At 60.0% G+C, this 22485-nt stretch overlaps 3 protein-coding genes across 3 annotated transcripts; 2 read left to right on the top strand and 1 right to left on the bottom strand.

Annotated features, from left to right (window-relative positions):
* Window positions 1-14764: 14764 nt before the first annotated feature.
* LOC137671905 (C-C motif chemokine 13-like) lies at window positions 14765-15836 on the top strand. Its single transcript, XM_068415758.1, has 3 exons — window positions 14765-14877; window positions 15069-15183; window positions 15366-15836. The coding sequence occupies exons 1-3, from the start codon at window positions 14805-14807 to the stop codon at window positions 15469-15471; spliced, it is 294 nt and encodes a 97-aa protein (XP_068271859.1). The 5' UTR covers window positions 14765-14804; the 3' UTR covers window positions 15472-15836.
* A 92-nt stretch (window positions 15837-15928) lies between these two features.
* Window positions 15929-18034, top strand: LOC137671906 (C-C motif chemokine 4-like). Its single transcript, XM_068415760.1, has 3 exons — window positions 15929-16815; window positions 17279-17396; window positions 17776-18034. The coding sequence occupies exons 1-3, from the start codon at window positions 16743-16745 to the stop codon at window positions 17873-17875; spliced, it is 291 nt and encodes a 96-aa protein (XP_068271861.1). The 5' UTR covers window positions 15929-16742; the 3' UTR covers window positions 17876-18034.
* A 2719-nt stretch (window positions 18035-20753) lies between these two features.
* On the bottom strand, window positions 20754-21602 carry LOC137671964 (C-C motif chemokine 3-like). Its single transcript, XM_068415861.1, has 3 exons — window positions 21478-21602; window positions 21051-21159; window positions 20754-20875 (listed from the first exon to the last, which is right to left on the bottom strand). The coding sequence occupies exons 1-3, from the start codon at window positions 21548-21550 to the stop codon at window positions 20782-20784; spliced, it is 276 nt and encodes a 91-aa protein (XP_068271962.1). The 5' UTR covers window positions 21551-21602; the 3' UTR covers window positions 20754-20781.
* Window positions 21603-22485: the final 883 nt, after the last annotated feature.

The following is a 22485-nucleotide window of genomic DNA, read 5'->3' as shown; positions in this document are numbered from 1 at the left end:
CCTAATGGCCACCCCAGTAATGGCCAGGGTGTCCCGGGGGTCCGGGGTCCCATCTGGAGCAGGATCCAGTGAAGCCCTTTCCTTCCTGCCATTAGCAGCTCCCAGCTGGGATTTGGGCTGCTCCCATCCCTCGTGGGGTGGAAGAACCCCTGGAAGACCATTTAGGACCATGAATTTTTCAGGAGCTCATTTAACAGCAAACATTTTCCCATCTGGTTTTGTGCAAAGTGGATTAACCCCTTCAGCAGCCGTGGGGTGGGGATGGAGGAGGCAGATCCCGAGTGGGAGTGGGCTGCTGTGATTTGGGGGGGGGGGAGGCAGGGGAAAGCAGGGGCTGGGTTGGGCTCCTTGCTTTGCTCTCCAGGGCTGACAGCAACCTGCTGCCTGCACCAGAAGGACTGGTGTCGTGGCTGGCACGGGCTTGAGCTGCCAAGGAGCGGGCAGTAGCAGCCCCAGAGGCAGCAGAAATTGGGTCTCACCCAAAATATGCCTGAAACCAGGAGGAAAACCCTTCATTTTGCACATGGACATTCACAGGATGCAAAAACGTGCCGGGAAACCCATGCGAAGGGCTTTGCCTGCATCCCCCATCACCTGCGCTGGGGACCGCGGGGGATCCCACACCCGACAGACAGGAGCCGCCGGCCAGGGCTGGGAGGTGTTGGGGAAAAGAGCATTTGAACCACACACATTGCTGGAGTCTGGAATAATTATAGTGCTGGGGTTGAAAGAGCCTCCTTCAACGTCATTTCTCTGCTCAATACACAGCAGCCGCTTAAAATAAAATAAAATAAAACCCCTCGAAAGTCCAGACGTGGGAGGGAAGAGGGGGATGGCAGGATAGCTGCTCGGCTGTCTTGGGGGGCAGGTAGGGAAAGGATCAAAATTTTGTGGCAAAAGCTGGTGTTTAAGGTTTCTAGCACCAATTTCTATGAGAGCTCAGCGGTTTTTCAAATGAAACACTCCTGACCTCGACGGTATCTGGCCAAAGATGATTCAGTATTTGGCTACAGGTGGTCACATCTCAATTAAAGCCCCCGACATCTTCAGTGACGCGTCTGATGCATCCTTTACGTCAACCCTGCTAACGGGACTGGACGTGGGGATGGTTTTTCTGACATCTGCAGCCCTTTTTGGACCTTCCTGGGGGGGTCTTATGGACGATCGCATCCTTCCTCAGCTCATCTTCCTCTCCCAGAGCCCAGCGTGGAGGGCGAGGGTCGCTCATTCGCCTGGGGGCTGCCAGGGTTCAGGCTGCCTTTCACCAGCCTGGGATTATGCTTTGCAAAGTCAAACGGCCTTTGAGGGCTCTGCAAGAGGTGGGCGAAAGGGCTGAGCCCCCGCCACCGACGTGGAGGGTGTCCTTTGTCACCTCCCTTCGCCTCGCCCCCGCTTGCCCCTGGGCGTGGGCCAAAATGGTTTTGCATTTCGGGTCACTGTCGCTGCGTCCCGTGGCTGGGGGTCCCAGGGCCCTCGAAATCACTGGGATTTGTTACAAACTGCCCTGACTAACTTGTCCCCCACCTCGAGAGACACCCCCAAGCAACCAGGCTGTTTGCTCCCATGGGAAAGAGCTTCCCCATCCTCTCCGAGGGTGGATGCCCTGGTCCCCCGTATCATCAAGCACAGACGGCACGAGGGGCTGACCCCCCTTCGCAGGCTTCTCTCTGCCCTTCCCCTGGCATCTGCGAGCAGGTGATTTAATTTTACCATCAGACCATCCTTTCAGCACAGATCTCAGCCCTCGGGAGAGCTGTGTCCACCCTCTGAAAGGTGTCCATGGGCTGCAGCATGGGGTGATCCCATGGGAAAAGCCGGGCTGGTGGGGTGTGAGCACCTGCCCAGCCCTGCTCCACCCATTAGTGATCTTAATTAATTACCCTCCTCTTGCACTACCTGCTCTTAGTTATAATGCCTCTGAGACCCCTGGGCAGCAGCAAGGGCTGCGGCTGAGCAGAGAGACCCCAAAACTACCAGAGTGACCCTGAAACAAGCAGAGGGACTCCAAAACAAGCAGAGGGACTCCAAAATGAGCAAAGGGACCCCAAAATGAGCCTCTCCCCAGTGCAGAGCCATGATTTGAGCACTGGATCCCTGCAGATGTGCCAGTCCTGGGTAAACCCAGAGGAAAATCCTTCCCACCCCCAAAGCAGAGTCCAGAGAGAGTGGAAAGGACCCAACCAGCGCTGCCAGCCCCCATCCTCCTCACGGGCTATAGCGCCCCCGGACTGGGACCAGCCCAGCCCAAGCAGCCCCCCAGGCCGTGCGTCTCTGACAGAGGTTAATGGCAGCCCCTGATCGATGCTGGTCCTGAGCCCGGGGTTCGCCTCCCCGTTGCCGTGAGCCCTGCTTCCCCCCGGACCGCGGGGCTCGCTGTCTCCCCGTCTGCCTCCCCAGAGCTCTCCGGAAAACACACCGGCGCCGGCGTTATCAGCCCGGCCGCGAGCCAGATCTGCCAGAGCCTTATTGCCATCCCAGGAGCCCGCCGTCTATTTTTAATCCCACTAAAAAGCAGGCAATTTGTCACTTAAGTCTCCATCCCGGACTCCCCCTCACCCAGGCGGGAAGTGAGCTGCAGCCCCGGCAGCATCCCCTGCATGAGCAGCCCCAAAACCTGCTACGAGGAGGGTGCTCTTCTGTTCGGGGTCTGCGGCAGCAGTGTGGTCCCGGTCCATGGGGCTGGGATCAGAGCCTGGGGCCAGGAATGGTCCCTGTCCTAGTCCTTATTCCCTTATTCCTCATTCCTTATTCCTTATTCATTTCTTTATTCCTCCACCTTTCCACCTGACCATAATTTGGGGAGGGGCAGAAGCAGTACTTTCCGACCATCCCAAAGCAGATTTCTCCTCTCCCCTTTCTAAAACTGCCAGAAACTTGGGAAAAAAAAAATCCCATTTCCCAACGCTCTGCCTCCAGCCCATCTTGGGGGTGCACCATGGCCCCCCCAAAAGCTGCTGCTCTTTGCAAACAGCCCTTGAACCCTGGTGCACACACCGGTGCTCTGCACTTCATCTGCCGGCAGATAATTTTGCTATTAATAAAATCTCCATATTTAACGTGGATTTTTGGGGAGAGGGTCCCAATTCATTCCTCGGAGCCCTGCGGCATCACCCAGATCTCCCTGCCTGCCCTCCCCGTGTGGGTCCCTTGCATCCCAGCGGGATCCAACAGCTCTGGCACGCTGAACATGAAATCCTGGATTAGAAATCAAACACCCCCCACCCCAAAATGACAAACCCGATCTGATCGCGGCGCAGGCGGCCCAGGTGGGTGATGGCAGATAAGGGCCCAGTGCTGCAGGAAAGGGAAAGCTCTCCAGGAGGAATATTAAACCTCACGGCGGATGGATTGGAGGTTTATCAGCAGCTTTTGATGGTAATAGATTTCTGTAATAACCTGACTTTATTACTGGAAACAATGTGAGGATGCCAAGTGGCTTTGAGGCTTGTTAAAAGCATTTTCCAGCCGCTTTAATTCCCTTCTCCCATCACCGGTGCTTCAGCCGGGGATGCTGAAGGGGCTGGGCAGGGGATGAGGAAATCCTGGCCCACCCCAGCAAAACCACTTGATGCTTTCCTAGAACCGAGGGCTCATCTCCAAGCAGCCGCTGTTCAGCAGAGAGGGACGTGCTGGTGAAGACAGGTGTCCCCAAGGAGCAGGGACACGTTTGGGTGGCACAGGGACGGGATGGGTGCATCCCACTGGGGCAGCTTTGGGGCCCTGCCCTCGCCAGCCGCTGCGAGCGGCGGGGAATATACCCTGACGAATAGTTGAATTCCCTTTCCCCTTGACCGAACCCCAGGTCATGCACTTGACAGGTGATATTTGCACCTCTTTTAGTGAGTAAACTGCAGTGCTCGCACTAAATCAACGTCTCAGATCAGCCCCGAGGGATGTTCCACCCCGCAGCATCCTCAGACCCTCCTCACCCTTGTGATGGAGGAGGGAAGAGGAGGGTCAAGGGCAGCACTGCAGAGCGGGGCAATAGCCAAAATGCTGGAAACTGGGCATGGGGCTAGAAAAAGGGGCAGAAAAATCAGGCAAGGGCCAAGCCGGAGCCACAGAGAGCAGCAAACGTGGGGCGGCAGGTCCCCCATCCACGCGCTTCTCCGTGACTGTGCCTGATGTCTGGCTCTGGGTTTGGGCAAAGAGATGAAAGAAAATCCCCCTCAGGGCCCGCGAGGTCGGATGCTTTGAATCACCCACATGGGGTTCTTTTTCTGGGTTTTTTTGCCAAAGCTGCTGGAGCTTGACCTTGAACGGGTGTCTCGTTTCCCTCTGCCAACCCAAAACTGCCGGTTTTTCAGCAAAATAAAAATAGTAGTCAGGTGAGTGCTGCTCTTCTCCAGCACTGGAACCAAAGACAGATTTACTGGCACCCCAAACACCCCGAATCGCCTCCACGGCCCTGCCACCACTGCAGGGTGACAGCTGGACCTGGGGGGAGATTTGCAGGTGCCATTTGGGGACACCCACATCTGGCTGGGGACACCCAGGAGCGGTGGAAGAAGAGCCTGGGGAGGAGAGGGAAGCACCCAGACCCTTCCCATCATCACTGCTCTCCCATATCCATCCCTTTAATGCTTCCAACACCCTGTTTGGAGTCTAATCGTGGAGGGGGGGTGGAATGAGGGACCCCCTTTGCTGTGTCTGGGCTGCTCCTTGCACCACAGGGAGCCCTGATGTAAGCGTGGCTCCGACATAGCAGCATCACATAAGTAATATTGAATTATTTCCCCACTGTTTCTGGGAATTGCCGGTTAAGGCTCTTAGACCGTGCACACTCACAGCTCCTAATCTTATTCACCTGCCATTTACCCCGGGAGCAGAGCACAAAGCAGGCAGCCTTTCCGGGGTGCACAGATACGGGGTCTCACATTGTTCATAAGAGGGAATAATTCATATTAACGAGAGGTGCTGCAAATCGCACCCCAGGGCCCTTCAGGCGTGCAGGGTCAGGGTGCAGCAAAGGGAAAAATGGGTCTTTGTACCCCAAAATAGCTCAAATGAAGGGGAAAAAGCAGAAGCTGAGCTTTGTTTTGCTCGGGGATTAATCTGCTGCCGGGCTTATAAACATCATTCCCCAGATACCCATCTAAGCACCAAAATACCTGCCTGGCACCTGGGAGTCACCGTGTCTCCAGAAGATAAGACTGAGGATGAAGCATCCTCCCCTTCCTCAGGATTTATGGGCCCGAAAGACAGATCTGGTGACAACAAAAACATTTCCAAACTCGACTGAACTTTGCCAAGTTGCTCATGAAAGTAAATAAGAAGGGAGGAAATCTGAAGGTTTGGGGTTTGCATCGGCAGAGAGAGATGCTCTGCCTTGCATCCCTCCTTCTCTTTGAAGTGGCCTTCAGGGATGGTGGAAGTTCCCTGAAAACCAAGCAGCCCCCACCAAAGGGTTTCCTTTCAGCCCCCAAAAGTTATGATTTAATTAAATCCAAACCAAAATGCTTTGATTAGAGCACAAGACGGAAGCGCCTCTTTTTAAAACCCCAAAGGCCGCGGGAGGTGGGAGCTCTCACCGGGTTTCAGGCAGAACAGTGATGAAGCAGCATCAGGGATGGATGCGGTACCCAGCCGGGCATCAACCCCGTAAGTGAAATCCTCTTCACCACATTATATATTTTGCTAAATTTTGATTATTGTTTGGCCAGAAAGTTTAAAAAAAAAGTTCTGTGTCTTATCACACCCATCCATCTCCCCCGGCGAGGCTGGTGACCCTCTACGGGCAGAGCCCCGCTCACCCTGCTACGGCTCCCTGCCCAAAGCAGCGGGGAGGCTGCTGACACCAACTTCGCAGCTTCTCCTGACCTCAGCTCCTTTTTTTTCCTATTGATATGATTTGTTTTTCCTGGTTCATTTCAAGCCTGAGTTCCCCAGACACTCCCTGACATCTGCTAATATCCCTGAAACTGGAGCCTGAAGAGGCTTTGAAACCACAAACAATGCTATTTTCAGGCCACGATGGGAGCAGGAGGGGTTTTCCCCACCCTAGGCTCGATGCCTCACAGCAGGATGCTCGCAGCAGCTCCGGGGGATCCGGGGTATCGTCCAGGTGAGTTTTCCACCAGCTTTTTTGTACGGGGACAGCACGGCCCCATCACAGGCTGCGGGTTGGGGCTGGCAGGAGCCACTCCAAACCATGGCGCGTGCACCTGATGAACCTGGGCTTGCGTTTGCAGGCGGGAGAGAAGCTCCTGAAAGAGGTGTTATGGGTGAAACCCAAATTGCCCCAAACAGCAGGGCTGGCCCATCCCAGAGGGGACCGATGGCCGGGGCACTCCGTGCTCGCCAGCCGAGGGGGAAGATGAGGAGTCGGCAGCCGGCACATCTCGCTGTGCTCAGCCCACAGACCTGCCACCTTCTCTGCTTGCCTTCTCATCCTGCTAATTTCAATCACGTAAAACTCCATCTGGGTAAAATAAAAAGCCAGCAAATTTTTTTTTACCTTTTTCTTTCTTTTTTTTGTGCATATTGAGCGTGTAGTGGATGTAAACTGCGTTATCTGGATGGCTTGCTGGCTTAGCACTGCCTCCGTTTTACCATACTAATGACTTTTTACACTCCAGGTAAAATCAGAACAAGACAAGAAGGTTTTAGAAGGCTCGTTCTGACAAATTCCTCACTGTAATTACTGGAGCAGAAAGAACTCATCAGCAGTACATGCCGTTGCTCCGGGCGCTAAAAGTCTCGAGTGGTGAATGGCCCAGATATGGAAACTGCAGCCGCCGCCGCGCGGCACGGGGCCCGGCAGGTCTCGGTGCCGAGGCGGCCAGCGGAGCCCATCGCGGCTTCCCCTGCCGACGGGCTCCTCGCCAGACTAGGAGCAATTTTATACACGAGTGATCTGGCATCATCCCCGTCCTCCCAGGGCTGGGGACCGCCACGGGGTGACAGCACTGCTGCGGGGTGCGCGGGGGTGTTGGGTCCTGCGCCAGCTGGGCTCGGCTTTGCTGGTGGTTAAAGACACCGGGCTGGCCTTTGGAAAGCTGGTTTTATTCTCTGTGTACCCCTCGGGCTCTGCCTCACTGGGGGGATGGTGGGTGGGGACACCCCGTGCCCGCTCCCAGCCTGGCTGGCTCCCGCTGCTCTCCCAGGCTCCAGCTCTGCCCCGGCTGCTGCGGTGGGGACAAAAGGCATCGAGGGCTTTTGCTTCAAATACATCAAAAACAAGAGGGGAAAATAAAACCTCTCCCTGGCTGGTGGGAAAGCGTCTGGCGAAGCGGTTTGCTGGCCGCACGCTGCCAGCAGCCATCAGCAGGCGTGACATACAGCCCCTTTCCCCAGCACCAACGGCTCAGGAGATGCCCGAGGACCAGATCGGCCACAAAACCCCGCTGGGAGAGTAAAGCCACCAGGATGTCTCCCGCTGCAAGAGGACAGGGCACCATGGCTCACCAGCCGGCTGGCGTGGGCTGTAGGGACCAGTGTTGGGGTGGAGAGAGGGGTCGAGGCGATACGGGGGATCCCCGGCACTATCCCAGCCCCAGCCCTGCATCCTCACCTCCAAGACTGGGTCCAGACCAAATGCCCAGATCCAGACACCCTCACGGTTGCACCCACGAGGTGCTTCGCTGGCACAAGCAAGAGTTTGGCCAGGAAGGGGCTGGGAAGAGCTTTTGAGGCGTTTGGGGGGCTGCAATAGTTTGGCCTGTCCCGCATCCCCCAGGTCCTGCCTGCGCCCGGCCCAGCAGGCAAGGCAAACCCATCACGGCTGGGCTTTTACTGCACTCTCCAGTCCCCTCCAGCTAAGGCAGCTCCCAGAGAGGGAAAGAACCTCAAAGCATGGGAGAGGGGGGGCCCAAAGCCCAGGGCTGAGCTGTGGTGGGACCCCCCAGCTCTCCCCCCATCCCCAGGGATGGCCAAAGCAAACCCTCCTTATCCTTGACCCTCTCCCAGCGCCCACCCCTGTGCCGGGACTGCGGTGGCCCAGGATGAGCCTCCCGGGAAGGGCAGGAGCCGTGTGGTTGGGCTGGAGGCTGGGGGCTGCTGAGATGCCCCCCGACACAGGGGCTGTGGGGACATGGTGTAGGAAGGGACCCCAGCGGCACATGGAGTGCCCATCCCCTCCCCTCCTGCCACCCCCCAGCCACTGCTGTCACCTAAAAGGATTAGTCATTAAGGGATTAATAGTGGATTAGACACTCAGGCACATAGGGCTTAGACACGGAGGGTGAAGCATTAGCACAGAGCCGAGCGGTGTGGGCAGGGGAGGGCAGCTTGGGGGGCAGCTTGGGGGACAGCCTGGCACCTTCCTGCCCCACTGGCTGTGACCAAGAAGCAGAGGGTTTCACAGGCACCAGGGCAGGAGGGGGATTTCAAGCTCGAAGGAAGGCGAGCATGGAGCGAAAGCCAGAGGAACCCAGGGCAGGGGGACAAGTCACCTCCAGCACCCCCTGCCCTGCAGAGCACCCCAGCCTGGGCAGCCCCCCACAGCCCCCCGCTCCCTGAAAGCTCCCCCAGATCAGCCCTGTGCAACCCCCGGGAAAGCTTCATTCCTGACCCACTCGCTCCAGAAGATCCCCAGCTCCGTTTGCCGCCCTCAGTGGCCGATTTACCAGAGCCCGGGGGGGCCCCGCAGTGCTGGCGGGCAAAGATGCTCTTTTTGGGGCACCCTGAATCTCTGAAAAGACTTTTTTGCAGATTTTTTTTGGATGGCTGTTTCAGAGACACACCGGGGGTCCGGTGTGAGTTGTCCCTCTCCTTTCCCCTCCATCCCCACAGCGGGGGGTTTGGGAAGCAGAGCCTTTCCTTTCGGGGGGCTCCTTCCCTCCCTTCAGGGTCCCTGCACCCTGCTCTCGGTGCCAAGCCTGGCTGCAGGCAGCACCGTGCCCCCCGCCGCTGCCACGAGCCCCCACGTGCCCACAGAGCGGGGCTGGAGCACATGCGGAGGATGGATCCCTTTGCTCTTAATCTCTCTCTATCTGGTAATTAAATATTGATGGTCGTTAAATATTCATAGAACATTTTGGCTCCAAGTTTTTATCTGTCTTCAGGCATACATGAGGTCTTTGATGTGTTATTTTTCTGGTCACTCAAGGTCCCAGAAGCCTCCAGACTTGTCAACATTCTTTTGAGGGTTTTTTCCCCCCTTTCCACATGTGGCTCGTAGAGGGTTTCAGTTTTTCATTCCCGGCTTGCTTTTCCCCTCTATCCCCTTTCCTATTATTTTTTTTCCAGCACGGAGCAGCCCATCACCCCCTGAGGGATGCTGGCCCCGGGAGAGCTGCTCTCCATCCCTGGCACGCGGACTGGCATCGCGGGGAGAGGGGGGACGGTCAGCGGCAGCAATGGTGGTGTCACGGGATGTGGGGCTGGGGCTGATCCCCTTCTACTTTCCTCCTCCTGGCTCCCAAGTTTCTCCCCAGATGGTTCCTGTGGGGCTGGGGGTGTCTGAGAGCTTTGTGGTGTCTCCAAAGGAGAAGGACCTGAGGCCATGGGGCTGGCTGAGACCTGCTGCTCTCGGTGCCTCTCCATCGCTTGGGTAAGCCCTGGTGGGTCCTGGTGGGTCCGGGAGCACCCGGCAGCACCCCAGGCTGGGGACCCCAAGGTGATGGAGAGGGAGCACCATGGCCCAGCCAGGCCATGCGGAGGGATGGCACCGGTGGCCGTTCCTTGGGCAGCACTGACATCTTGTGCCAAACGGAGGAAAAACATCAGCCAAGGCTTGGAGGGCTGCAGGAACCCCTCCAGTGCTGCTGTGCCCCAGGCTGGCACCCCAAACCCTGCTGTCCCCCCTGCACCCAGCCCAGCGCAGCCAGGGCAGCCGTCCGGCGGGACCAAAGGGCTCCCATGGGCCAGCATCTCACCTGGCTCGTGGTCCAGCCACTGCCACGAGCCCCGAGCAAGCCCCGGGGTCCCCAAAACAGCAAGAGCCAGCGGGACCCAGCCCTCACCCCAGTGCTCGTCCCCATCGCTGGTGCCACATCCAATGCTTCTCACTTTCAATTTCCCCCACAGTAAACTCAGCAGGATGGCGCAGAGGAAGGTCTTTCCCACGGCCGACCCCAGAAATATTTGCAAAACTATTTTGGGGAAATGTCCAAAAGTGACTCACACCGAGGGGAAAGGGCAGCTGTGCCGGGGCTGCTGCTCCGGTCCCTGCTCCCGCAGCTCGGAGCGATGCCAGGGGAAGGATGCACAAGGAAAACACCCCAGGGGAAATGAATTCATCTTCTGCTGAGTGTCTTTTCCTCCCTGGGCAGGTGGTTTCAGAAAATACATGTGATAGCTAACAGTCACTAACGCCACAAAAGCACATTGTAGCTGCAGCCTGGGGAAAAACACCACCAGGACCCCGGGCTGGGTCGCCGGGGGCTTCGGGGTGGTGCAGCACACCCCACGTCCTGGTGAGGCTGATGCCCGTTGCCCATCACCACCTCCCTGCATCCCACCGGCAATGCCAGCCCTGGGTCTTGTGCCTGGAGGAAATCCAGAGAGCCCAGCAAGTCCCTTGTGTGAGTTTTTTGATTATTTTTGACCCCAGCACCTGGGGGCAGAGGATTTTCTGAGCATCTGAGTTGCTTTTTGGGGGTTTCTTCTTTTTTTTTTTCCCCCCACCATTAAATGCTGCTTCTTGCCTTTTGGGTTGCTGGGAAATCGTGAGGCATGTGCAACCTGCAGAAATCAGGGTGCAGATAAGGAGGCAAATTGTGCTTTGGGTTTATTTTAGTTTTAAACTCCGGGTTTTCAAAGGCCAAGGTTGGGGTGTCGCGGGGGGGAAGAGATCACTCAACTCAGCCCAGCCCTGATCGTAATCTCAAGCAGAGGAGTTTGGTGTGAAATCAGCTTTTCAGCCACGGAGGCAGGCAGGATGCCGGGGGCCAGGGGACACGGAAATGAGTGGGGCAGCACCCGGGGAAGGGGGAGAGTTCAGCCCGGGATGGCTGCGAGAGGGTGAAACGTCGGGGGACGAGCCACCTGAACAGCACAATATGGGTACCGCAGAGCCCCTTCCCCCGGGTGATGGGGAGAGAGACCGTCACCCCGGAGGAAAGCTTTTCACCTTTGGGATCAGCTCTGCCACGGGTGCCCTGAGCCCCCCACCCACCGCTTTGGGTTGAAAACCTTTCACTTTGGGGCTGCTTTCCCTGCTATGGGGCCGCTTTTACCCTGTAGGGTGACCCACATCCCACTGCCCGGCACCAGCAGCTGGGAAAGAGGGGGCTGCCCCGGCACAGCCACCAGCCAGGAGCAGGGCACGGACTTAAAATGAAGAGAGGGCTCCAAAACCCCAGGGATCTACATCAAAGCCACACAATGCCACTCGTTTCGCTGGGTTCCCAGTTGCCACAGACAGGGAGCATCGCTGCTGGCCTGTACCCGTGCCTGAGTTAAGCGGGCGAGAAGAGCTGCTCTGAGCCTGGTGATGTAGCTGCAGCTTCTTCCATTCACCATTGCTCCCACGTGATTAACGGATCTGAAATCAGGGCTTGGCCTTGACTTTCCTGGTGAAATCTCCCCTGGACAAGGATGGTGGCATCTGTTCCATCTTATTTCTATACGTTTCCATGTTCCGACAGCAGGAGATGGGCCCATCCCCACAGCCTCAGGTTGGTCGGGTACCAGGTGAGGCCTCGGAGGCTGCACAACCCACTCCCACCCCGGTGAGCAGCTTTGGGGGTGAGATGCAGATCCCCAGTGGGTTTTCCAGCCTTGGACAAAAATAAAACAAAACCTTTGCTTTTTTTTGGGGATGGTGATGGCATGTGGGCAGGAGCGAGCCGGGCTCCGCAGGGGTGTGGGTGGCAGGGGAGGCGTAACTGTGAGCCAGCTCTTCCTGGGGACAGGCGAGGGTGGACCCATCTCAATAAAAACCATCTCTGCCAGCAGCTGGGAAAGTCCCGGGTGGCCGGGGCCGGGCAAGGACCTTAAAAAAGGAAACAGCACATGCAGGGTGTGCGCTTAGTGGTTATCTCACCATCAGCCCCAGCAAGGTGATGGAAAAGCTGATCCGACCTAGACAGAGATTTAAAAAGGAGAAGAATAAATCAAACAAATCCTTTACAGAAAGCAGACCCGACCTGGCAAAGCTGCTTTGATCACGGTCCTGACGCTGGCTGCCCCAGCTGCAGCAGCCGGCCCATCCCGCGGGCGCCGCGCTCAGATCCTCCTCCCCGGGGGTTATCGACCAGCTGAAACGAGAAGTGCCACAGCATCAATAAAGCATCTGCAAACACGGCTGGAAAAGCAGCTCCCACCCCGGGCTGAGCAGCATTTCCAGGGGGGCTGTGCCATGGAGCGGGCGTCCCCGCGTGCCCAGCAGCACTCCTGGGCAGCCCCAGCAATGCAGCGCCCTGCGAGAAGAGGCCAGGGCTGGTTCTGGGCACGGAGGGTGATTGAGCACCGACACACTCCCGGCAGAGATGGTGGTTTCCCCAGGAGCTGTGTTGGGCAGCCATGGGGTGGCCGTGGGGTGGCCGAGGCCGCAGCATCCACTGCTGCCCCCCGGGGCCAGAGGGATCAGGACATCCTCGTCCTCCCCAGCAGTGGGAGATTTGGATTCCCCTGCAAAGTTTTTTGAGGGGGGTAATGAGACCTCAACCCCCAGCAGGGTCCCAAATGCAGAGCCCCAGGACCCCACACCGCAGCCCTGGGAGAGGGGGCAGGCAGAGATGGAGGCTGGTGGCCTGTCCCCAGCAGTTCTGCTCCTCGCCACGCTCTGCAGCCAAGCCCGGAGCCAGAGCTGTGGGTGCTGGCAACGAGCACCCCATAAAATGGGGGAAGAAAAGGAGGAAAAGGGGGTTTTTCAGCCCAGACCACAGGCAGGACCGAGGGACTTGCAGGGCCACCCCAGAGCAGAGACTGGATCCACTCATCACAGCAGTGGGTTTGCCCATTTTCCCGTGCCCCTCTCTGCATCAAACCCTGTGTGAGCTGGAGGGAGGTGAAGACCAGTTTCTCCTGAACACATCACGAGCTGCAGGAGCACCTGGTTTTGCCGCTGGCCCCTCTGAGCCCCCATGGACACCCCCAGCTCCGGTGCCAGGTCTGTGCAAACCCAGTAAAGCCCCATCCGTGGGGAGGGGAAAGGGGACATTCCTCCTGAGACACAGGCGAGTCCCGGGGACCAGGGGCTGCTCAGGGGCTGCCAGCTCCAGGGGCCCAATCAGGGCTGAAAAACCCCCTGTGCTTCAAAATCCCCCGTCCACAGGGTTCGTTTGCCCCATGGTGATGCCAGCGCCAGGGCTTGGGACAGAGGGATGCTGCAGGTGCCGGGAACGTCATCCCTGGAATTCCCTGGCCTGATGCACCCCAGTGTTTTCCATGGGAGCCTTTAAAAGGGTCCTTTCCCAGTCCAACAAACTCTCTTTTGTTTTCCTTGTGCTTCTGTTTCATTTTCTCATTGCAGGGAACATTTTCTCCCCTTAGGAGGCCACGTTTACCCAGCTGGGCCAGGAGCTCCTCAGTGCGTGGGGGTAAGAAGGGGACAAGAGGGAAAGGATGGATCCAGGATGGGAAAGGCAAGCCAGGCAGCTGCGCCGGACCAGGACCAGGGTCATCCACCTTCCTCCGCTCCCCAGGGCCTCCCCAAGGAGAGATTAACTGGGAGTTGGGGTGATGAGAGGACGGTGCTCTGCTCCACCAGCCGGGCACGGAGACATGAACCTCCGCCAGCCCTGCGGCATCGCCCAGCCCCGCTTGCTGCACCCTGCCGTTACCCAGCATGTGCCTTCCAAAAAAATGAGGCTGATTTCTGGGAAATGGCTTTGGAGAAGAGCAAATGGAGGGACACGGGCGGTCCCCCCGTTCCCATTGGGGTAGGTCCCTGCCTGGACCAGCACACCGTGCCCTCCATGGCGGGGCTGCACTGCAGCCCAGGGTGGACAAAGTGCCATCAGGTGCCACTGGCATCCCCAGCCCTGCGCAGGGGGACATGGCTGCCCCACAGCCGGGCTGGCAGGGATGCACGTCCGCATCTCCCCGCTGCTTCCCACCATCCGCCAGCTGCCGGCAGCTGGGATGCGCCGTGGGATTTGCCGGAGATGGGGGGGAGAGGGGGCTTTCTGGACAGCTGCAGTCGGGCAAAATCCACTGGGGAAGCCCCAAACTGGCCTCTGCCTTTCCCAGCTCAGCATGGCCAAGAACATGAGCTGCTGCTTCAGCGCTGGGGGGAGAGAAGCGGGGCCACCTGCCCAGCCTCTCCCAGCCAAAACACCCCCAAAACCAGCACAGAGCTGTGTACGTGCCTGGTGCAACAAGGCAGAAGCTGTTTCTCCGTGGCTTTTTTTAGGAGGGGGAGGTTATTTGGCTTTTTGTTCCCTGGGCCAGGATGCAAAGCAATGGGATATAAAACTTCAGGGTGCAGGGGGAGGATATGGACCATCAGGAGTGTGTGCAGCTGCTGGGGACCCTGCAGGGTGCTGAGCCTGGCCCTGGTCCCATCCGAGGGACATCCCCAGAGCCTCCCACCCTCCCTGGGGCTCCTGCTGTGGGGCACGCAGGCTGCCTGGGGAGCGAGGGTGCGGACCCAAACTTTCGGAGCAACCCGGCCACCGGCCCTAATGCTGGAGGCAGGAGCTCGGGAAAAATCCCAAGCTCATCAGGGACCAAAAGCACAGCTCGGGAGTAGTTTTTTTTTCTTTCTTCTGGGGCTGTGCTGGAAGAGGATGAGTATTGCTCACCCTCTGTGCTTTGGGACATGGCAAGGGACCAGGTCCTCCCCCTGCCCACGCAGCTGCTGACCCTGGTGGAAGCCAACCCGCTGCTTCCCCATAAAAGCAGCCCGGCAGCCCTGACCCTGGCAGACGGCAGCTCTGCCCCAGCGCCTCGCAGCAGCCCTCCCGCAGCCCGGCATGGCCAAGGCAGCCGGGGTGGTCTGCGCCCTCCTCCTCCTCGCCACGCTGTGCTGCCAGAGCCTGGCTCAGAGTGAGCACTGCTGCCCGCTCCGTCCCCGTGGGCTGGGGGACGGGGACAGCCCCCAGGGCCATGGGGATGGGTTTGCTTCGTGCATGGGGTGCAGGGGGGCTCCCCCCAAAGAGCTGCCGTGCCCACGGTGGGTGGGCTGAGATGGGAGGTGGGGGTCTCCAGGCTGAGCCGAGCTTGTGCTGTCCCCTCAGGAGCCCCGGCCGTGCCAGAAAAGTGCTGCTTCAACTTCCAGATGAGAAGGATCAAGAGAGACAACATCGTCACCTGCTACCCCACCAGCCCCGAGTGCCCGCACCAGGCTGTGATGTGAGTACCCTAAACCCAGCCCCGGGGGTAAAGCCCCTCTAGACCCTGCCAGACCTCGCCAGACCCCATGCCTTGCTTTGGAGGATCCAATTCTGACCCTCTGTGCCTCTGAGCCCCCCAGAAACTCAGCACCGGGGTCCCCGTACCACCACTCTGCTAACTCCATCTTCTCTCTGCCCCAGCTTCAGGGTGAGGAGCGGGAAGGAGATCTGCGCCCAGGCAAACAGGGCTTGGGTGAAGAAGTACCAGCAGAGGTTCCAAGTCAGCTCCTTCTCCATCCCCAGCTAGCGGGGTGGCTGGGGGCAGCACGGGGAGTGCCCTCCATGGGGGACGGGACACCACGAAGGTGACCCCTTTGCAGAAGCAGCTGCAGGGACACCACATTTGGATACAGCAGCTCATCAGGAACATCCTCCCCATCGTGCCATGATGACCCTCACCACCTCCCGAAGGCAAAGAGACTTTGCTATCCCCAGCATCCCACCAGGATGGGGTGTGCTGACCCCGCGGGGGTCCAGCCCCCGTGCTCTCAGCCCTGCTTCGCACACAGGCAGCTGCCCGTACCCCTCGCAGGGGTGACGTGGGGGCAGCTCCACAGTTATTTTTTTGTACAACACACTGAACAGAATTAAACGTGATCTCACACATGCAAACATGTGGCTGTGCGAGTGTCTAGGGAGCGGGCAGACCCTGCTGCGGGTTTCCTACCCCCGTGTTAAACCACTGCTGTAAGTGCCAGGGTCAGCAAGGAGCCAGGAAGAGCCGAAACCCCGACCATGCCTCTGCAAGGGGGTCCGGGGGGTGTATGGGGCCAAACCATGTCCATGTGGGCTTTGGGGAACCACCAGTGAGAGGGGCAAGAGGTAGGCACGGCCTGTGAGGAGGGGGCGTCCCGTGCTCCTCATCAGCCATCCTAACAAGTGGAGACCCCCCAGCCCAACCTCGATCAGCGCTGTCCCTCGGGGATGCCTGGTCAGGCCCCACCGACAGCCCACGCTCCTGGGATGCCACGAGGAGATGTGATGGGCACTGCCTCCGCGATGGGCACAGCCACCACGATGGGCAGCCAGTGACAGGTCTCAGGGTGGGCTGGGGTGAGCCCGGCCATCGTTGAACCACCCACCCCGGTGCAAAATTGCAAGAGAGGCATCGCAGCCGAGCTGACAACGGGTAGTTTTTGCAAATAAACTCGCCCAGGGCTTTGGCAAGCGTGAGCATCATCCTGTGTGGTTTGCCAGCGGCAACAACCAAACCCAAAATAGACTGCCGGCCCCGCGCGTCGCCAGCGCACGGAGCTGCCCGCTGCCTGCCACACTTCCCAGCAGCCCTCGGGTACCGCAGGGGCCGGAGGGGCTGGCAGAAGGAATTTCCATTCACCGGTTGCCCTTTATCAATATCTCTGGGCGGTTCTTTCCCCGGGGAGAGTCCAGAGATGTCATGGAAAGCCTGGCCGGGGGTTATATCATGCCGAGGTGGAGGCAGGAGAGGCAGGTAGCTCTCAGTGGCCCTGAGTCAGCAAGAGCTGCCGGTGCTGGCACTGACTGAGCGCCGGCTTGGACATGAAGGTCTTCTCCTTGGTGCTGCTCACCCTGCTGCTGGCCACGCTCTGGTCTGCAAGCCTGGGCATCTCCTGTGAGTATTGACACGGAGGCTTTCCCCACGGCTGCCCCAGCACCAGCCCCGGCTCCTCCGCTGCTGGGGTCTGGGTGGGGTCAGGGAGGGGGATGAGAGCTGCAACTCCTGCTTCTGCCATGGCTTTGGGGGGCTGAGGGGCATCGCCAGCTGCCCAAGTGCGGGGCTGTCCCAGTCCTGTTCAAAAGGAACAGAAACAGGCTTGGGGATGGCTTCAGCCCCAGCACCCGCCCTGGGGAGTTCAGTAATAACCCCCCGCAGGCAGGGAAACAGGGGGCTCCTACCCTGGGGCAAAGCAGCACCGCTGCAGATGCGAGAGGGGACCCCTTGTAGTGGGGGGGAGCAGGAGAGTCCCCGGGTGAGCACCCACACCCCTCGGGGCAGCTCTCACACCCCTCGGGGCAGCACCCTCACGCCTCGGGCCAGGCGTAGGAGAGCACCAACCCTTCTTGCTTCTTCTCAGTCCGCAGCCCTTACAGTGAGTGCTGCTACAGAGACATGTTCGTCCGGAAGAAAATCCCTGCCTTCCTCATCAGAAGGTACGAGGAGACGCCTCCCAGCTGCTCCCGCAAGGCCGTACGGTGAGTACCCCCAGCCCCCACCCAGCCTTCCTCCCCAGAGCCCCGCTCCTCACCCTTGCCCACCCACCTTCCCTCCCAGTTGTTCTGCTTTCGGGGACACCCGAAACGAGCCACCCCCAGAAGGGAGCCGTGGGTGGGGATGCCCTGCCCTGGCTCTCACACACACCCCCTCCTTGACGCTCTATCCCAAATAGCCCCACAATCCCCCATTTCAGCTGCCAGCCAGAGAAAGGGGAAGGCACACATGGTTTTCAGACTGCTAAAAACCCGCAGGTTTGGGGGGGCAGGATGCTGCAGGCATCCCCAGGCTGGCAGGAGAACCCCAGGGCACGGCCGGATCCCGCACCCCCCCGCTAACCAGCCCCTCTCTCCTCCCCAGCGTGGAGCTGCTGAAGGGGAAGAAGGTCTGCGTGGACCCGGAGCAGGGCTGGTTCCAGCAGTACCGGCGGCAGAAGGAGTTGACCAGCACCTCCATGTGAAGCTGCCTTCCATATAAACTCTATTTATTTGTGTTCCACAATTATCTGTACGTTCTCGTCTCGTTAAGTTACGGAGCTGGCTCCGTCCCCTCCCGTGCCATCGTCCCCTCCACACTCCTGTACATCCCTCGACGGCTTTAATAAAACACCTCGTGCCGAGCTGCGGCTGGAGTGAGATGATGTACGTGCCGCGGGAGAGCAGAGGGGTCACAGCAGGGCTCGGCACCCCCGCGGGGACCCAGGGGTAGGCCAGGAGACCCTGGGAGGGCAGCGAAACCCCAAGGGCCGAGGCTGAACCCCTCAGCTGCCCCCCAGGATGAAGCAGCCCCTGGGAGGGCGGAGGGTTTGAGGCTGCCCTGGGCAGCCGCCCGCCCGGTGGGTGCGCTTTGAGGAGGGGATAGAGATGGGCGCGGGCTGGCAATGAGGAAAGGTTGGCTTTGGGGGGCTGGTTTGTTTTCTTCCCAGGCGAATCGAGGGGTCAAATGGGGGTGGCCACAGAAGGAGCAGTGCCCGGAGGTTTACAGAATCACAGAATCAATCAGGTTGGAAGAGCCCTCTGGGATCACCGAGTCCAACCATTGCCCTGACACCACCATGGCAACTAGACCAGGGCACTAAGTGCCATGTCCAGGCTTTTCTTAAACCCCTCCAGAGATGGGGACTCCACCACCTCCCTGGGCAGCCCATTCCAATGTTTAGCGCTGTCCTTCAGCCCCGGCCAGAGCCCGGAGAGGGGTACCCGTGGGCGCGGCCCCGCCCGTGCCGGGGGGCTCCAGGGCTCCGGGAATCACCCCATCCCGCAGTCCCGGGAGCCCGCCCGCCCCCCAGGCAGCTCTCCTGGCTGCACAGCCCGTCCTGACGGTACTCGGGGACACCCCGCGCCCGCCCGGCTGCAGGAGACCGGCCGGGAAGGGGCCACGGCCCGTCCCGAACCGCCCCGCGTGGCCCTGAGGGGCGCCGGCTGTACCCGAGTGTCCGCCTGCGCGGCTTTGCACCGACTGCGCATGCGCCGGCAGCGGCCGGGGCCTCGGGCACCACTGCGGCTGCGCGGACCCCCCGAGGGGCGGAGGCGGGCAGAGCGCGCCACGAGCTACAGCTGCGCATGCGCAGGACTGGGAATGCGCTGGCAGTTACAACTGCGCATGCGCCGAGCCCCCTCAAAGCCGACCTTCCCTCAGGTGGCCAGGGCACCCTCAACCCCCCGCCCTCCCAGGGGCTGCTTCATCTTGGGGGGCAGCTGAGGGGTTCAGCCTCGGCCCTTGGGGTTTCGCTGCCCTCCCAGGGTCTCCTGGCCTACCCCTGGGTCCCCGCGGGGGTGCCGAGCCCTGCTGTGACCCCTCTGTCCTCCCGCAGGACGTACATCGTCTCACTCCAGCCGCAGCTCGGCACGAGGTGTTTTATTAAAGGTGTCGAGGGATGTACAGGAGTGTGGAGGGGACACGTCTCCAAACCGTTCTATGACTTATCCAAGTAGTTTGTAATGTTGACTTCCTTCCGCAATTGCCACTTCAGCAGTTTGTTCTCTCCAGGTGGCGATGTTCTTTACTTAAAATCAATTTGATGACATCCTACAGGCCCACACATGGTGGAATATGTACAAGAAACTGCGTAATTTCGGAGTTTTGCACAGACCTCAGAAAGGGCATAACAAAAAAACCTTAAGGCTTATCCAGAGAGGGGCCGATGAAGAGGGGTTCTACGGGTTCCTCTTCCCCGTCATCCGGCAAGAGCTGGAGCGGGCGGCTCAGAAGGTGATGCTGGGGGGCACATGTCCCCACTATGGTCCCCATGCCCCATGTCCAGTGCCGTGCAGGTCAGCAACCCTCAGGGGTGCTCTGGCAGCTGGCTGCAAGCAGCCCCCCAGATTCTCCTTGATCTGAAAAGGCCCATTTCTGTGGAAACCGGGCATTTGAAGAAGGGAGGTGGCTTTATCAGGGGCCCAGTGTCACCGGCCAGACGGCCCACCAAAACGTGGCAGGGCTGTGCTGGCCGAGGGCGAACCGGGCTCCCCAGGGGTGTGCGGCGCTGGCGCCGTCCTGCTCTGTGCCATCGCCAGAGGTGCTGCGTCTGCCGGCTGCGGGGAGCCTCAGTGACCTGCCGGGGCCAACACTGCTGCCGCATGTTCCGCTTCCCCTGCGAGCGGGGCTGCGTGTCCCAGTTCTGGCAGCTCAGCCCTGGCTGGCAGGGGGGAGCAGGGTGGAGGTGGGCTCAGCACAGCACCGGGGCTGGCAGCACCCAGCTCCGGGGCCTTTGGTGGCAGCGGGTCCCATTGCTCCCCCAGGCCTTGGAGGCTTCTGCTCTGCAGCTCTGGCGGCTCCCATGGGACCCACCAGCTCTGCTCCACCCTGGGAGAAGATACCGAGTCCTGGGAGTGCAGCAACTGCAGCGGCATGGGCACTGGTGAGGGGTGCAGCTGTGGGGGGGACAGGGTCCTCAGGGCCATCTGGCCACCACAGCCATGTGGGAGCTGGGTCCAGGCTCAGGGCTGTGATCCAGGGAGGGAGGGATTGTGGCACGGCCTTGTGCTCATCATCTCCCTGCCGCTTGCAGTGCCCCCTGTTGCAGCCTGCCCAGACTCCAGCCCCTCTGCGTAGGGACCCTTGCACAGCACCCGGCGTCCTGCCCTTTGGCTGAGGAAGAAGAGGCTGGGGTCCTCGAAGGACACCCCAACACCCAACTGCCCTCCTAGCCCATGGCAAATAAACCTCGTTTGTAAAGCTTGTTTTTGTATTTTAGATTTTTTTAATAAAAAATACTTAGTTTAACTTAACTTAAATAAGTTAAATAGACTAAACTTTCCCGTTGAAGGCGGCTGCAGTTCAAGTCATCTCTTGCGTGCCTGGGGCTGGAAGCCCAGCTCGCTGGGGGTGGCACCGGGGACATCGCGGGTGGCAGCAGGGTGGCAGTCAGTTCTTGAGGGCCTGGAAGTGCTTCAGATGCGCCTGCACCCAGGGCGCCTGGGGGTCTGCGCACAGCTCCTTCTTCTTCTTGGTGACCAGGCTGCCAGGAGAAAACCCACGTTGGAGCGCTCGGCCGGGGCAGTGGGCTGCCTGCACCGGGCCCCGCTGGCAGCACCCCGGCTGGCCCCGACCGTGTCCCCGTCCCCCTCCCGGCCACCCTTGGGGCACTGCGCCGGCCATCGCACCCCGAGCCCCCGGCCGCGGTGGGTACTCACATCACTCCCGGCTGGGTGCAGCTGCTGCTGGTGATGTAGGCGGAGGCGATGAGGCCCCGTGGGACGGGTCGTTGCTGGTAGCTGAAGCAGCAGGCGGTGGGGACGCCGTCTGTGAGGGCAGAGAGACAGACAGACAGCCCTGGTGAGAGCCCTGGCTGCAGCACCGGCTCTGGCCCCGCTGGAGCTTGGGGTGCCCCAGGCATGTGCCATCTCCCGTCCCCCTCCCTGTGTCACGTTCCCTGGCGCTGGCCCCCCAGGAGCCCCCTGGCCCCAAGCCCAAGTCCCAGCATCTCAGCGGTCTCCTGCTCCCAGCCCTCCCCACAGCCACAAGGGTCCCTGCTGATGGGAACGGGGCTCTGCGGCTGCCCCGGCAGCTCCTGGGGAGCGACGGCACAGCCAGCCCCGGGGAGGACACATTGGGACTCACCGAGATGGGCCTGGGACGGGGAGCAGGTGGCCACGAGGAGGAGAGCGACCAGGGCGGCTGCGGGGACCTTCATGGTGCTGCGGGGCCGAGGGATCCGTGAGCGGGGCTGGAGCTGGGGGGCTGCAGGGCTCTCCTCTGCACGATGCTCGGCCCCGGTGGTGATGCCCTCCTTTTATCCCCGGGCGCTGGGCGGGCGCAGGGTTTCAAGGAAAGAAAATGAGTGCATCATACCAGGGAAATTATGTCAGGATCGCCCAGTTTTGCTGAGCTGCAGGAGGCGAGGAAACCGCAGAAGAGGAAGCGCTGGCCACGGGGCTGCGGGTTTGAGATGCCGTTTGGGTGCCTGGCAGGGACCGGCTGCAGCCCAAACCCCCACGACACCGACCCAGCCGCCGCTGCACTGACCCCACCGGCCACGAGCCAGGCTGGGGCACGAAGCTCCGCGGCCAGAGCCCCAATGGCGATCCCCAGCAGGCAGCCGTGAAGCAGCACCAGCCAGCTCCAGGTTTGCTTTGCAGCAGCCCCAGCAGCAGCCCTGTGTCAGAGGGCTGCAGAGCTGCTCTGCAGCCGGCCGGCCCAGCCCAGCTCAGCTGCCATGGCATGGACACCCCCAGCCAGTGCTGCTATTGCTGGCAGAAAACCACTGCCAGGAGACAGATCCCAACTTAGGCCCAGTTTGGGCACAACTCCCACTTCTCACCCCGCTCCACTGCCCGCAGCAGGGACACAGAGTTCACTCCGTAACGACGTGTTGCACGTATGTGCATCTCCACCAATAGCACTGGTTCTTGGTTAGACATGTAGGGCAGGAAAGATCAATCACGTAGGAATGAGGTTGCGTTGACTGGCAAGTCACTGCGGGGTCTCACGTTTGTCCCTTTTTGCTGGTAATACGGTCACAAGCCGTATTCTCATGCTGGAAAGGCTGCAGAGACATGGAGGGCTGGATGGCCTGTAGGGACTGGACTCTTGCCCCGCTCCAGGGCTGGAGCAGTGGACTCAGGCTCC

This window comes from Nyctibius grandis, chromosome 18, assembly GCF_013368605.1.
Source record: "Nyctibius grandis isolate bNycGra1 chromosome 18, bNycGra1.pri, whole genome shotgun sequence".
Lineage (NCBI taxonomy): Eukaryota > Metazoa > Chordata > Aves > Nyctibiiformes > Nyctibiidae > Nyctibius > Nyctibius grandis.
This window is presented reverse-complemented; position numbering and strand designations above follow the sequence as displayed.

What these genes read in the sequence shown, in the direction of transcription:
- LOC137671905 (XM_068415758.1), top strand. Translation starts at nt 14,805, where the DNA reads ATGGCCAAGGCAGCCGGGGTGGTCTGCGCCCTCCTCCTCCTCGCCACG. An exon ending in CTGCCAGAGCCTGGCTCAGA is followed by an intron (nt 14,878 to 15,068) that starts GTGAGCACTGCT and finishes CTGTCCCCTCAG; the next exon opens with GAGCCCCGGCCGTGCCAGAA. An exon ending in TGCCCGCACCAGGCTGTGAT is followed by an intron (nt 15,184 to 15,365) that starts GTGAGTACCCTA and finishes TCTCTGCCCCAG; the next exon opens with CTTCAGGGTGAGGAGCGGGA.
- LOC137671906 (XM_068415760.1), top strand. Translation starts at nt 16,743, where the DNA reads ATGAAGGTCTTCTCCTTGGTGCTGCTCACCCTGCTGCTGGCCACGCTC. An exon ending in TGCAAGCCTGGGCATCTCCT is followed by an intron (nt 16,816 to 17,278) that starts GTGAGTATTGAC and finishes GCTTCTTCTCAG; the next exon opens with TCCGCAGCCCTTACAGTGAG. An exon ending in TGCTCCCGCAAGGCCGTACG is followed by an intron (nt 17,397 to 17,775) that starts GTGAGTACCCCC and finishes TCTCCTCCCCAG; the next exon opens with CGTGGAGCTGCTGAAGGGGA.
- LOC137671964 (XM_068415861.1), bottom strand. Translation starts at nt 21,550, where the DNA reads ATGAAGGTCCCCGCAGCCGCCCTGGTCGCTCTCCTCCTCGTGGCCACC. An exon ending in CCCGTCCCAGGCCCATCTCG is followed by an intron (nt 21,160 to 21,477) that starts GTGAGTCCCAAT and finishes CTGCCCTCACAG; the next exon opens with ACGGCGTCCCCACCGCCTGC. An exon ending in TGCACCCAGCCGGGAGTGAT is followed by an intron (nt 20,876 to 21,050) that starts GTGAGTACCCAC and finishes TTCTCCTGGCAG; the next exon opens with CCTGGTCACCAAGAAGAAGA.